The 13289-nt window shown below is 49.6% G+C and overlaps 1 protein-coding gene across 6 annotated transcripts in view; it reads right to left on the bottom strand.

Annotated features, from left to right (window-relative positions):
- Positions 1-13289, bottom strand: part of PECAM1 (platelet and endothelial cell adhesion molecule 1) — an 88003-nt gene that overhangs the window by 65792 nt on the left and 8922 nt on the right. For 3 of the 6 annotated variants that reach the window (XM_032241977.1, XM_032241975.1, XM_032241976.1), the window contains exons 2-3: positions 8542-8701; positions 8429-8455 (exon numbers count right to left, since the gene is read on the bottom strand). In XM_032241977.1, the coding sequence (XP_032097868.1) occupies positions 8429-8455; positions 8542-8605 (91 nt within the window). In that variant the 5' untranslated portion in view covers positions 8606-8701. Of the gene's footprint in view, positions 1-8428; positions 8456-8541; positions 9090-13289 lie in introns of those variants that run through there. The other 3 variants (XM_032241974.1, XM_032241978.1, XM_032241979.1) reach the window with 1 other exon arrangement.

The raw sequence follows: 13289 nt of genomic DNA, 5'->3' as shown, positions 1-13289 counted from the left end.
TTCATGTTAATTTATCGTGACTTCTCCAGCCTCCCAGTTCATTCATTCCACTGGGTGCTCTCCACAGGAGTCATGAGTCTGCTTTCCTGTTTACCTAACGGGCTGCCCATCCCTGTCTGGTTATGTCCTAGAACAGCAGACAATACTAAGTACAGAAGGGAGTCAGATACACTAGGTTCAAATCCCTGATCCCGCAGCCCTTAGCTGGGTGATCTCAGGAGTTATTTAACCTCTCTGGGCCACCACGTCTCCGCCTGCAAAATGGGAACACGAATACCTGCCTTCTCTGGTATCTTTAACCCGAACAGTGACTGAGACAAAGTGGCTGAGGGCACCGTGGGGGGCTGTGTATATACTGCCCAGTGCCTGGCCCCTGGTTGACATTCTCGGCCTTCTTCTTTAGCACCATTCATAGCAAACACTTAAAGGGGCTTTTCTGTGCCAAGCACTGTCCCCCATACTGGGAGTTCGGAGAACAGTGAAACCGCAGTGCCTGCCCTAGGGGAGCTCAGTCTGCACCCTGCAGCTCTTCCCACTCTGGGCCTTCCAACCTCAGTACAGCTCCTGCCTGGGCCTCCTACTGACCAGTCCTAGTTCATTTATTTTTTTATAAAAGCCCTCCCTTTTTAAAAAATAATTTTAAAGCAAATTTGGCTAAAGCACCAAGCAGCGTTTTTTTAGTGGGGATGGTACCCACTAGCACGCGGCACTTCCGCCATCTCGTTTTTCTGAGCAACTCTAACACATGTCATCCGCTCAAATAACGAACTTGGCCGGGAGCAGTGGCTCAGGCCTGTAATCCCAGCACTTTGGGAGGCCGAGGCGGGCGGATCACGAGGTCAGAAGTTCAAGACCAGCCTGACCAACATGGTGAAACCCCGTCTCTCCTAAAAATACAAAAATTAGCCAGGTGTGGTGGCTCGTGCCTGTAGTCCCAGCTACTCGGGAGGCTGAGGCAGGAGAATCACTTGAACACGGGAGGCGGAGGGTGCAGTGCGCTGAGATCACGCCGTTGCACTCCAGCCTGGGCAACGGAGCACAAACTCCGTCGCAAAAAATTAATAAATAGGTGGGTCTCGGCAGCTCGGGCGGCGGGCGGCGGGCGGCGGGAGGAGTGGCAGCGGTCCGCAGCCCAGCTTCGTAAAGGCTGTCGGCGCGCCATGGCGCAAAGGAGCCTGGCACACGCCTCCCCGCCGCCAGGATGCGCAAAAGGAAGGTCAGCTCCGTGGAAGGGGCCGCCAAGGAAGGGCCCAAGAGGAGATCCGCGCGGTTGTCAGTGAAACCTCCTGCGAAAGTGGGATCCCTCGTTCTGCCCAAAACCAGCTGTCCTGTCATGAGGAGCCCTGTGGAAGGCCCCCAGAATGAGGAACTAAGGCCTCCAGCCCACAGCCATGGGAATGAGCTTAGAAGCAGATTCCCCAGATTCAGTCAAGCCTTCAGATAACCACAACCCAGACCAACAATTTATCTGCAATTTCAGGAGACAACACACTCTTGCATTCCTGACCCTCAGGAACTGTGGGATAATAAATTTGTGTTATTTCAAGCCAGTGAGTTTTAGGGTAAGCTGTTAAGCATAATACATAACAAATATACCACAAAACCAAACTTCCAAAGTCTCTACCTGATTCTTGTTTTGATAATATGGAAAACATTCTCTTCTTTCTAAATACACCCTCCAAGCACAGCCAAACTGATTTACTGCCTGTAGGTCTCACTATTTACATAGTCAGGGGACACAGGCCCCTGGGAGGTGTACCGGTGGGCATTAGGAGGCTCATGAACTACCTCCAATTGTGTGCAAATGTGTGCTTTTTCTGGAGAGAGTGCCCATGGATTTCCTTACTGAACCCAAAAAGGTTCAGAACTGCTGTGATGAAGGGTGGGGTTGTGGGACAGCCTAAAGAGATCTAATCAGCTGGGCATGGTGGCTCACGCCTATAATCTCAGCACTTTGGGAGGCGGGGTCGGGCGGATGATCACAAGGTCAGGAGATCGAGACCATCCTGGCTAACATGGTGAAACCCCTGTCTCTACTAAAATACAAAAAATTAGCTCACGCCTGTAGTCCCAGCTACTCAGGAGGCTGAGGCAGAAGAATCGCTTGAACCCGGGAGGCAGAGGTTGCAGTGAGCCAAGATCATGCCATTGCACTCCAGCCTGGGCAACAAGAGCGAAACTCCATCTCGGGGCAATGAGAAGGGTAGAAAGAGGTCAGATCTTTTCAACCTGGGGAGATGAAGGTTGATGGAGAACGATCCAAAATAGCAAAGTCACCATGGCACAGCCAGTGACCACAGTGCCAAACACCAAAATACTAAAACGGTGGGACACTGACCTCAAGGCCACTCATCAGTGGATGGTGATGCTCCCTGGAAAGATACCACTGCATGACTCAGCCAGCCACCTGGCCCTCAGCCTGGAAATGACTCAGAGAGAAAGTGGAGGGTGCAGAAGGGGCTGCCTACCCTTGTCAGGAAAATTACAGGGAGCCGCAAGGCATAGAGTCCCTGATGAACTTCTGTGCCTATCAGAGAGCACGCTGAGCCATCTTCCTACCCGAATCACAAGAATCTCCAAGTTCAGTTCAAGTTCCCATCAAGGAGACTTTTATCGAGCACCTGTGCCAGGTGCTAGGCTGACAGAGTAAATGAGAAGTCACCCTTGCTGTCCAAAACAGCAAAGGTTGGTGGGACCCACGTAGCTGGAGTCCAGTGATACCAAGAGGAAGGTCTGCCCAGGAGAGGTCAAGGAGTCTTGAAGGAAATGCCCACTGCACTGAGCCTGCCAGGCCAAGGACAGGCAGTGGGGTGCCCTGGGCAGGAGAACAGCGTGTACCAGGGCACAGGGGCATGAGAAATCAGTGCATTCGGGCATGGCCCATTACAGAAACCACGGTGTGAGCCTCAAGAGGCCAGGTGGCTGGGTCTGTGGTGCCAGAATGGAGGGCCAGCTTGGCTCGCTGTGCTGACAAGCTAGGCCCTGTCCTGAGGGTGTCAGGAGGGTGCTACAGCACCCAAGACCAGTAAACAGCCTGGAAGTGGTTCCGGTGACAGCTGCTGAGGCCTCACCTAGGCGGGTGCCGTGGAATGAAGGAAGGATAGGCTGCAGAACTCCTGAGTAGATGCAACGGGACTTGTTTGTGGGGCATTGAAGATGCTCTAGAACTAATCACAGCACTTTAGGAGGCCAAGGCGGGTGGATTACCTGACATCAGGAGTTGGCTACAAAAATTAGCCAGGCACGGTGGTATGTGCCTGTAATCCCAGTTACTCAGGAGGCTGAGGTGGGAGAATTGCTTGAACCTGGGAGATAAAGGTTGCAGTGAGCTGAGGTCGAACCATTGAACTCCAGCCTGGGTGACACAGTGAGACTCTGTCGAAAGAAAGGAAAGAAAGAATAGAAAGAAAAGAAAGAAAGAAGGAAGGAAAGAAGAAAATTAGGAAAGAAGGAAGGAAGGAAAGAAGGAAAGAAGAAAGGAAAGAAAGAAAGAGAGAGAGAGAAAGAGAAAGGAAGGAAGAGAAAGAAAGGGAGAGAGAAGGAAAGAAAGGAAGGAAGAGAGAGAGTAAGAGAGAGATTGTTCTAGAACTAGACATTAGTGAAGGCTGCACAACATTAGGACTGTGCTAAATGTCATTAATAATAAATGTTGTATTATTTGTATTTTACCACAATTTTTAAAAAGATTTTGTTTGATTGGATATAGGGTTGAAAAAATTGACGATAAGCTTCCCGGATTAGGTTCCCAGGAGGATGTGTGTGCCACTAAACCAAATAGAAAATGCCACGCACAGCTGGGTGTGGCGGCTCACGTCTGTAACCCTAGCGCGTTGGGAGGCCGAGGTAGGAAGATGGCTTAAGCCCAGGAGTTCGAGACAACAAAATGAGACCCCAGTCTCTACCAAAAAAAGAAGCCAGAAAAAGATAAGGAAGGAAGACAAAGTCATGGTGGTGCAGCTGGGTGCGAGGGGCCAGTAGGAGGACTTGGGGGGAGACACCAAAGGTCAGCAGCCTGTGTTGACTGGAGGCTCAGGGCAGAGGCCAGGGCTGGATTGTGAAGGAGGGAGGAGTGTGGATTCAGGGGAGGGGGAACGTGGAGGTGTCAAGAGGGGAGCTGGTCTCCAGGGAGGATAAGGCCAGGAGCCTGCAGAGACCAGGATGGGGTTCAGACGCTGGGAAAAGATGAAGTCGGTTCAAAGTCAGCCCTGGGGGAAAAGGAGGAGGGCTTATTAGACAGGGAGGAGATAAACCAGGGAAGAGGATGGAGAAGGTCAAGGCGGGAGGCTTAGGGGCACGATCAACAGTCAAAGGCAGGAAAGGGGTACAGGAAGCTGAGGGCCGCAAGTGTCCATTGCATTTGGCATCAGGTGGTCCTTGGTGACCCCTTAACATGAGGAACCCAACACAGGGCCTGAGGCCAGGCTGCTGGGACCGAGGCGTGTCTGAGAGGTGAGCGGGGTAGGGACAGATTGTAAAGTAACCTTTAGGGAGGTTCGACTGAGAAAGGAAACTAGAAAGGCCGGATGTGGGGGACACAAGATAAATGGCGGGGGGGGGTGTCTGTGTGTGATATTTTTTTTTCCTAAATAAAGAGTTCCCATTCATGTTTGTACAGTGAGAGAACAAAGCCAGAAGCAGGAACAGAGATTCTAGAAGGGGCGGTAGGGGAGAGGGACCTGAATGAATGTAGGAGTGGGGTCCTGGGGGTGAGGGAGGGGCTCAGAGCCCAGGTGCCTGGCTGGCCCTGATCAGCTGAGGAGCAGCGGGGTGCCCAAGTCCCCAGAGGCCTGGAGGGAATCTAAGCCCAGAGGATGGGTGGGGAGGTAGATAAACCCTCAGCCAGGCCCAGGCGGGAAGCTGGGGGAGTTTTCTCCAGATGACTTTTCTTTTTTTTCTTTGAGACAGAGTCTTGCTTTGTCACCCAGGCTGGAGTGCAGTGGCGTGATCTCTGCTCACTGCAACCTCCGCCTCCCAGGTTCAAGCAATCTCCTGCCTCAGCCTCCCGAGTAGATCAGAGTATAGACGCCCGCCACCATGCCCAGCTAATCTTTGTATTTTTAGTAGAGATGGGGTTTCACCTTGTTGATCAGGCTGGTGTCAAACTCCTACCTCAGGTGATCCACCTGCCTCAGCCTCACAAAGTGCTGGGATTACAGGCATGAGCCATCCGCCTGGCCCAGATACCTGTTTTCAATGTGAAAATACAGCAGCAGTCGGCCGGGCGCGGTGGCTCAAGCCTGTAATCCCAGCGCTTTGGGAGGCCGAGGCGGGTGGATCACGAGGTCAAGAGATCGAGACCATCCTGGTCAACATGGTGAAACCCCGTCTCTACTAAAAATACAAAAAATTAGCTGGGCATGGTGGCGCGTGCCTGTAATCCCAGCTACTCAGGAGGCTGAGGCAGGAGAATTGCCTGAACCCAGGAGACGGAGGTTGCGGTGAGCCGAGATCACGCCATTGCACTCCAGCCTGGGTAACAAGAGTGAAACTCCGTCTCAAAAAAAAAAAAAAAAAAAAAAAAAAAGAAAATACAGCAGCAGTCACCTCCTGAGTCGAGACAGTGTGATGAGGTGTGGGCTGGAGGGGAACAAAGCAGCCTGAGATGGTAGGAGGGGACAGGGCCAAGGCTGTCCCAGGAGACCAGCCGTAGAGTGGAGCAAGCTTGCAGGCCACACACTGCAAATGCTGGCCTTGCGGGGGGCCTAAGGAATGGAGACCTGGTTCCAGCCCCCCGCCCTGCTCACCCCCAGTGTTGACCCTGCTCCGTGCCTTGTGGCCTCCAGGTCTGTTTCCTTGAACGTTAAAACAAGGCAGAAGCCTGAGGAGGCAGTGAGAACCAAGTTCTGCAGTTCCAACATCTTCCCTGAAGGTACAAAGAACATTCTCTAGGAACCCCAAGGAGGGAGTGATTGATTTCCCTGTGGGGTGGCAGGGGAGGGGTGAGCACCGCGGTTGTGGGAAGCAGGATGTATCGAGTGAGAAAAAGAGGTCTGGCCCGAAGGGTGTGGTCTGGGAGGGGAGGAAGGCTGGCATGGACAAAGGGAGAGTGGGTGGGGCAGGACCCAGAGTTGGAAAGATGGGCTAGGAGTAGAGTAAATACTATTGTCATTTATCAATCGCCTTGTTCTGAGGCCGGTGAATCACCTCCCTTTATTCAGTCTCAACCTCACACCCACTCCATGCCCAGGAAGTTCTCTTGTCATCCGAATGTTACAGACGGGAAACAGCTCAAAGAGGTTGACTTGACTGAAGCCAGACAAATGGTGCAACTTCAGAGAATGGAAGTTCCAGTGCCAATGCCCAGCCCTCTGCCTCTCTCATGGACAAATCGGTTATGTCTTTTTTTCTTTTTTTTCTTTTTTTTTTTCTGAGACAAAGTCCCGCTCTGTTGCCCAGGCTGGAGTGCAGTGGTGCGATCCTGAGTAGTTGTGATTACATGCATGTGCCACCATGCCCAGCTAATTTTTTGTATTTTTAGTAGAGACAGGGTTTCACTATGTTGGCCAGGCTGGTTTTGAACTCCTGGCTTCAAGTGATCCGGACGCCTCAGCCTCCCGACGTGCAGGAATTACAGGTGTGAGCCACCATGCCTGGCAAAATCAGTTATTTCTGAGGCTCGGTGACACCATCAGTCCAGCAGGATAATTATGAACATTATGGAAATCCTGCCTCCATGGGTTGCCATGGGGATCAAATGCTCAAGGAAGCACTGCCCAGCTGAGCAGAGAAGCCTGGCAGAGCAGCTTTGCCCCTGTCCAACTAGCCCTCCCCAGCCTGGGGCCACCGCCCAGAGGCTTGACTCCCCAGCTAGCCTGGCCCGGGCACTGCACCTCCAAAGAGCCATGCAAGTTGCCTACAACCCAGTCACCTCCATTCTTTGTCAATTGCAGTGACTTCTGACAAGGAAAGAGTGTTCTGTGGGTTCTCCGTCTACTCACAGCCCCAGGACCCAACTGAGCCCCTCATTTACGTGGTCCCAGATAAAGCAGAACAAAACCTCTCTCATCTCAAGACAAAGGTTCAGAATCAGCTGAAGATTGGAGGATAAACCAGGCTACAAAGATAGGCAGCACCACCCTTCCCTTTGTGCAAGCACAAAATATTACATATATATGATTGTAGCCTCACAGGTAAATGGAAAATGAGCTCTATTTTTTTTACTCCTAAATGATAAAAAGCACACTCTCCATGGAACGGTAGGGGAGGATATGGCCAGGAGCCTGCAGAGACCAGGATGGGTTCAGACCCTAAGGGAGCTTTTTATCATTTCCATGGAAAGTGCGCTTTTTATCGTTTAGGAGTAAAAAAGGAGCAACAATTTAAACTAGGATCTGTCTTCATATGTCTAACCAATCAGTTATATCTCATTTGCAAATAAAAGCAATTGGAGAAAGCTTAGGATATGCAAATAAGCAATTATGGTAAAACAACAAAAAACTAATTATGGAATTGCTCATTAAAAAAAAAAAAATCACCTTCCCATCCCCGAAAAACAATGCACTGGAATCCAGAAAATGTGAGGCCAGAAAATTAGCTGGGTGTGGCGGTACACGCTACTCAGGAGGCTGAGACAGGAGAATTGCTTGAACCCAAGAGGCAGAGGTTGCATCGACCTGAAATCGCACCATTGCACTCCAGCCTGGGAGACAAAGACTCTGTCTCCAAAAAAAAGCAAGAAAAGAAAGAAAATGTGTGTCACTTATATTTGTGGTTTTTGCCATTTTTTAAAGTAATGGCAAAAACCACAATTACTTTGCATCAACCTAATATATTTTTAGACTAGTCAAGTGTAGTAGTGAGAACAGAGAAAAGAACATGGAGTTTGATCTGTAGCTGACTAGAGGATTCATCAAGATAACTCAGTACCTTCAAACCAGACAAGGAAACGTATGCCACTTCTAAAATACACTGACCAGAACTTGGCTTAGATCTAAGCCTTTCTTAAAATGCCCATACGGGATTAACTTTAATTCTCAATTGGAATATTTTCCTTAATTGTTAGAAATATCAAATCCCAACAGTTTTGTTTGCTTCTTTGTTTGTTTTTTTGAGACAAGAGTTCTGCTCTTGTTGCCCGGGCTGGAATGCAGTGGTGCAATCTCGGCTCACTGCAACCTCTGCCTCCCAGGTTCAAGCGATTCTCCAGCCTAAACCTCCAGAGTAGTTGGGATTACAGGCACCCACCACCACACCTGACTAATTTTTATATTTTTAGTAGAGGTGGCGTTTCACCATGTTGGCCAGGCTGGTATCAAACTCCTGACCTCCAGTGATCCGCCCGCCTGGGCCTCCCAAAGTGCTGGGATTACAGGCGTGAGCCACCGCACCCGGCCAAACCCCAACAATTTGATGTGCATTTTAGGCATCACGAAAGAGACAGGAGGAAGCCAGGTAGGAACATTTGTTACAGTAGAAACATCAAACTTACAATTTTCTTGACCCTCAAGGCTTGAACCTGGAAGAGACAGAAGAAACATGTTGATTCCAGAAGCTTCGACTCTCATGGAGTTAAAATGATGTGGATAGAGAGTAAACACTCACAGAGCAGAAGGGCCAGCAGGACTCCAAGCCACATTGTGGCCCCGCGGGCCCACCTCGGCTGCATCCTGAGAGTGAAGGCTGCAGGCAGTTAGTTCTGCCTTCGGGCCATGCCTTGCTCAACAGAAGGCACTGCCCACAGGTCGCCGTTGAGAAACCCGCCCTGTGAAAAGCAGAAACCACTCTGGTCACTTCTCCGGGCGCCTGCAGAGAGACCAGCTGTGGCGCTGATCAGGTAATGGCAGCCATGGCTGGAAGCCGGGAACAATGGGGCCTGGGCTGGCCTGTTATCTCCTCAGGAAATGACTGGTCTTCCTGAGGGGCCACCTAACGCAGCTGCTTTGTTTCTTTAGGGAAAAAACGAGGCACGAGTGACATTTGCCTTGGGTTCTTGATCCTCCCTCTGTCTCGCCTGGGTTTGGGGCCCCTTCTCACGGCACGGTGAAGGGGTTCCTCCCTGGTTCCAGCCTGCACCCAAAGGACTTCTCTCCCAGGACATCCAGAAAGATCCCTCTGCTTTTCCTGTCCTCCCCTTCCCCCACCACAGAGGGCTTTTTCCATACAGCATAAATCTGGGCCTCCTGACTTTCTTGGGCTGACTTTTCCTCAAAATTGCAGCGTTTGTCAGAGAGACCTGCTGCTGGGGCAGGCTGAGCTTGGCACGCAGTGATACTGAGGTGGGAGAATAGCAGAGGACGTAGGGGGCGAAGGGGACCCTTGGGGGTAGGCTACCTTAAGCAATAGCAAAAGCAGAAGATGTATGACTGTGGAAGCAGAACACACAAAATAAGGGAGTAAGGAGTAAGAATAGAATTAACTTCTTCCATGGCAATTAGAAGTGACATGTTCACCCAATATGGTACCCTTTAGAACATGGCTTCAGGCCTCAAAATACACTATTCCTACCCCTTCAAGCCTAAAAATACATGATTCCTACTCCTTTTGAAAGAAAATGCCGGGCCAGGTGTGGTGGCATGCCCCTGTAATCCCAGCCATTCAGGAGGCTGAGGCAGGAGAATGGCTTGAACCCAGGAGGCAGAAGGTTGCAGTGAGCCAAGGTCATGCCATCGCATTCCAGCCGAAGCAACAGTAGCTGTAATCCCAGCTACTCGGGAGGCTGAGGCAGGAGAATCGCTTCAACCCCGGAGGCAGAGGATGCCATGAGCCAAGATCACGCCACTGCCCTCCAGCCTGGGCAACAACCTGAGACTCCATCAAAAAAATGAGAGAAAGAGAGAGAGAGAGAAAGAAAAAGAAGGAAGGAAAGAAGGAAGGAAGGTAGGTTAAGGCTCAATACGAGAAAGGTAAGGGACATTAAGCAAGTGAGGCAAAACATGCAAAAGGCCATGAACTGTAACAAACAGGCACTAATAACTACTCACAGGTCAGCCCACTCGCCCCTCTCCAAGAGCGTCACTGTGCTTAATAAATCTTTTGCTTAGCACACTGGTTAGGTGAAAAAAAGTTTAAAAAAGAAAATAAAAATTTCAAAATAAATCTTTTCTGCTTTGCTATTTGTATGTGTGTCATGTTCAATTCTTTGTTTGTGGCACCAAGAGCCTGGAACTGCGCAGCACCATCCGGTAACAGAACTAGGAAGCTCTCCCCAGCCTTTGGTGTGGATGACACAGGCAGCCCTGTGAGAGGGCCCCCTCCGGCCCGCACCCCTACACACATGCGTACTCTACTGGGTCGCTACGTGGGAGCTATCTAAGATATATCTCGTCTCTGTTTGAGATGAGAAAATATCAATTTACAGCCCGCCCTAATACAACCTTTGCTTACCTTTCAAGCCTGGTCTCTCACCACTTTCTTCTTTGCACCTACGTTCTGGTTGCTAGAATTCCCAGTTCCCAGCACTCTTCATCTGTCCGTGCCTTTGTCGGGGTTCTCCCCTGCTTGGAATGCCCTCTCCACTTCTTTCCAAGCAAATTCCTACCCATCCTTCCTAACTCAGTTCAGACATTTCTCCAGAATTTTCCCTTGTCTTCCCCAGACTGAGCTGCCCTTCCTCTGCACCCCCTCACCTCCCTGGTTTTCCCTCTGTCTGACATTTTTTTTTTTTTTTTTGAGATGGAGTCTGGCTCTGTCGCCCAGGCTGGAGTGCAGTGGTGCGATCTTGGCTCACTGCAACCTCCATCTCAAGGGTTCAAGTGATTTTCCTACCTCAGCCTCCCAAGTACCTAGGGTTACAGGCATGCACCACTATGCCTGGCTAATTTTGTAGTTTTTGTAGAGATGGGATTTCACCATGTTGGCCAGGCTGGTCTCAGACTCCTGACCTCAGGTGATCTGCCCGCCTCGGCCTCCCAAAGTGCTGGGATTACAGGCGTGAGCCACTGCCATGCCCAGCTGTCGTACACTTTTATTATACAATGTGTCATAATGGCCTATCCTCCCTCAAATGGACTCAGAGCTCTTTGATGGCAGGCACAGTGCCTGGAATCTAACTGATGATCAAAAAGCATTAGTGCAATGGATGATTGTCTAGATGAATGAAGACAAGCTACTGTATTGTCTGAATCAGATAATCACTGCCTTGAGGGTGCCAGGTTGTTTCTGAAATGCCACCCTCTGGGACTTCCCCATAGTAAAGCTAAGGCAGATACAAACTGGCCACAATCAAAACCAGATTCCCCAACCTCAGGGCAAGAACCAAGAAGTAATGGCTTCTAGCTAGAAAACAATTCCTCTCGGACCTAGGATTCAGTGGAAGTTTTGATAAAAGCCTTGAACAGCAATACACACTTTACCCATTTCTTTTCTTTTTTTTTTTTTTTTGAGAAGGAGTCTCACCCTGTCGTCCAGGCTGGAGTGCAGTGGCGCAATCTCAGCTCACTGCAACCTCTGCCTCCCTGGTTCAAGCGTTTCTCCTGCCTCAGCCTCCCAAGTAGCTGGGATTGCTAGTGTGTACCACCAAGCCCAGCTAATTAGTCATGAGAAAAACTGCTAACTGGAAAAAATGTTTGCAAGTCACATCATAGACAAAGAGCTCACCTCCCTAGCATGTAAAGAATACTCATACATTAAGAAGGAAAAGATCAGGACTCTCTCTAAGCCTACTCTGGCTTGGGGCAAAGAATATGACCAGATAGTTCCATAACGCAAGAAAAAGTATTTGAAATTGGAAACAGGCAAAAATGATGACTGCATGCCTGCCCAGGGTTTACCTGACTCTCTAAGGGTACTAACCTTTGTTTGATTTGCTATTTACAGTAGACTAGGGTCCTTTACAATCAGTAGGGGAGGTAAACAGTAACTTCTAAAAAGTCAATAACGAGGCAAAGGATTCTTACTTTAGTGGCAGAGTGGTGGGTGGCAGAAACTGAGCAGTTGGGGGCTCTTCTTTGTAAAGTTTTCTGTACTTTTGGTTTTTAAATCATGTGACTGTATTATCCTTTAACTTTTTTTTTTTTTTGAGATGGAGTCTCACACTGTCGCCCAGGCTGGAGTGCAGTGGCATGATCTCAGCTCACTGCAACCTCCACCTCCAGTGTTCAGGCGATTCTCATGCCTCAGCCTCCCAAGTAGCTGGGTCTACAGGCACATGCCACCATGCCCAGCTAATTTTTGTATTTTTAGTGGAGATGGGGTTTCACCATGTTGGCCAGACTGGTCTTGAACTCCTGATCTCAGGTGATCTGCCCACCTCAGCCTCCCAAAGTGCTGGGATTACACGCATAAGTCACTGCACCCAGCAGCACTACCCTTTAAAACTGTAATTAAGAAATTGAGCCGGGCGCGGTGGCTCACGCCTGTAATCCCAGCACTTTGGGAGGCCGATGCGGGTGGATCATGAAGTCAAGAGATCGAGACCATCCTGGTCAACATGGTGAAACCCTGTCTCTACTAAAAATACAAAAAATCAGCTGGGCATGGTGGCATGTGCCTGTAATCCCAGCTACTCGGGAGGCTGAGGGAGGAGAATTGCCTGAACCCAGGAGGCGGAGGGTGCGGTGAGCCGAGATGGCGCCATTGCACTCCAGCCTGGGTAACGAGAGCAAAACTCCGTCTAAAAAAAAAAAAAAAAAGAAATTGAATTTCTGTTCAGCTTTATGAAGTATTATATAATTGACATACAATAAGCTGCAAACGTGTAAAGGATACACTTAGAAAAGTGTTGACGTGTATACCCATGAAAAGACCTCCACAATCAAGGAAGTAGACACATCCACCACCTCCAAAAGGTTCCTGTGCCCTTTGTCTCCCTCGCCCTCTGCACCCTCTTCCCCAAACACCAACCCCACTGCCAGGATTTATCTGCTTTCTGATTAGTTTGCATGCTCTGGAATTTTGTATAGATTCACAGTATGTACCTTTTATTATTATTATTATCATTATTTTTGGTCTGCTTTCAATCTGTGTGATTATTTTGAGATTCCTCCATGTTGTCATGGTGGGTGTATCAATATTTCATTCCTTTTTACTGCTGAGTGGCATTCCATGAATACACCAGTTTATTTATTCATTCACCTTTTTTTTTTTTTAAGACAGGGTTTCACCATGTTGGTCAGGCTGGTCTTGAACTCCAAACCTCAGGTGATCTGCCCGCCTTGGCCTCCAAAGTGCTTGGATTACAGGCGTGAGCCACCACATCTGGCCCTTTTTTTTTTAGATGGAGTTTTGCTCATTGCCCAGGCTGGAACGCAACCGCGCAATATCGGCTCACCGCAACCTCTGCCTCCCAGGTTCAAGCACTTCTCCTGTCTCAGCCTCCCAAGTAGCTGGGATTACAGGCATGTGCCACCATA

Source organism: Sapajus apella, unplaced genomic scaffold, assembly GCF_009761245.1.
Source record: "Sapajus apella isolate SASKATOON/1434 unplaced genomic scaffold, GSC_monkey_1.0 scaffold48, whole genome shotgun sequence".
NCBI lineage: Eukaryota > Metazoa > Chordata > Mammalia > Primates > Cebidae > Sapajus > Sapajus apella.
This window is presented reverse-complemented; position numbering and strand designations above follow the sequence as displayed.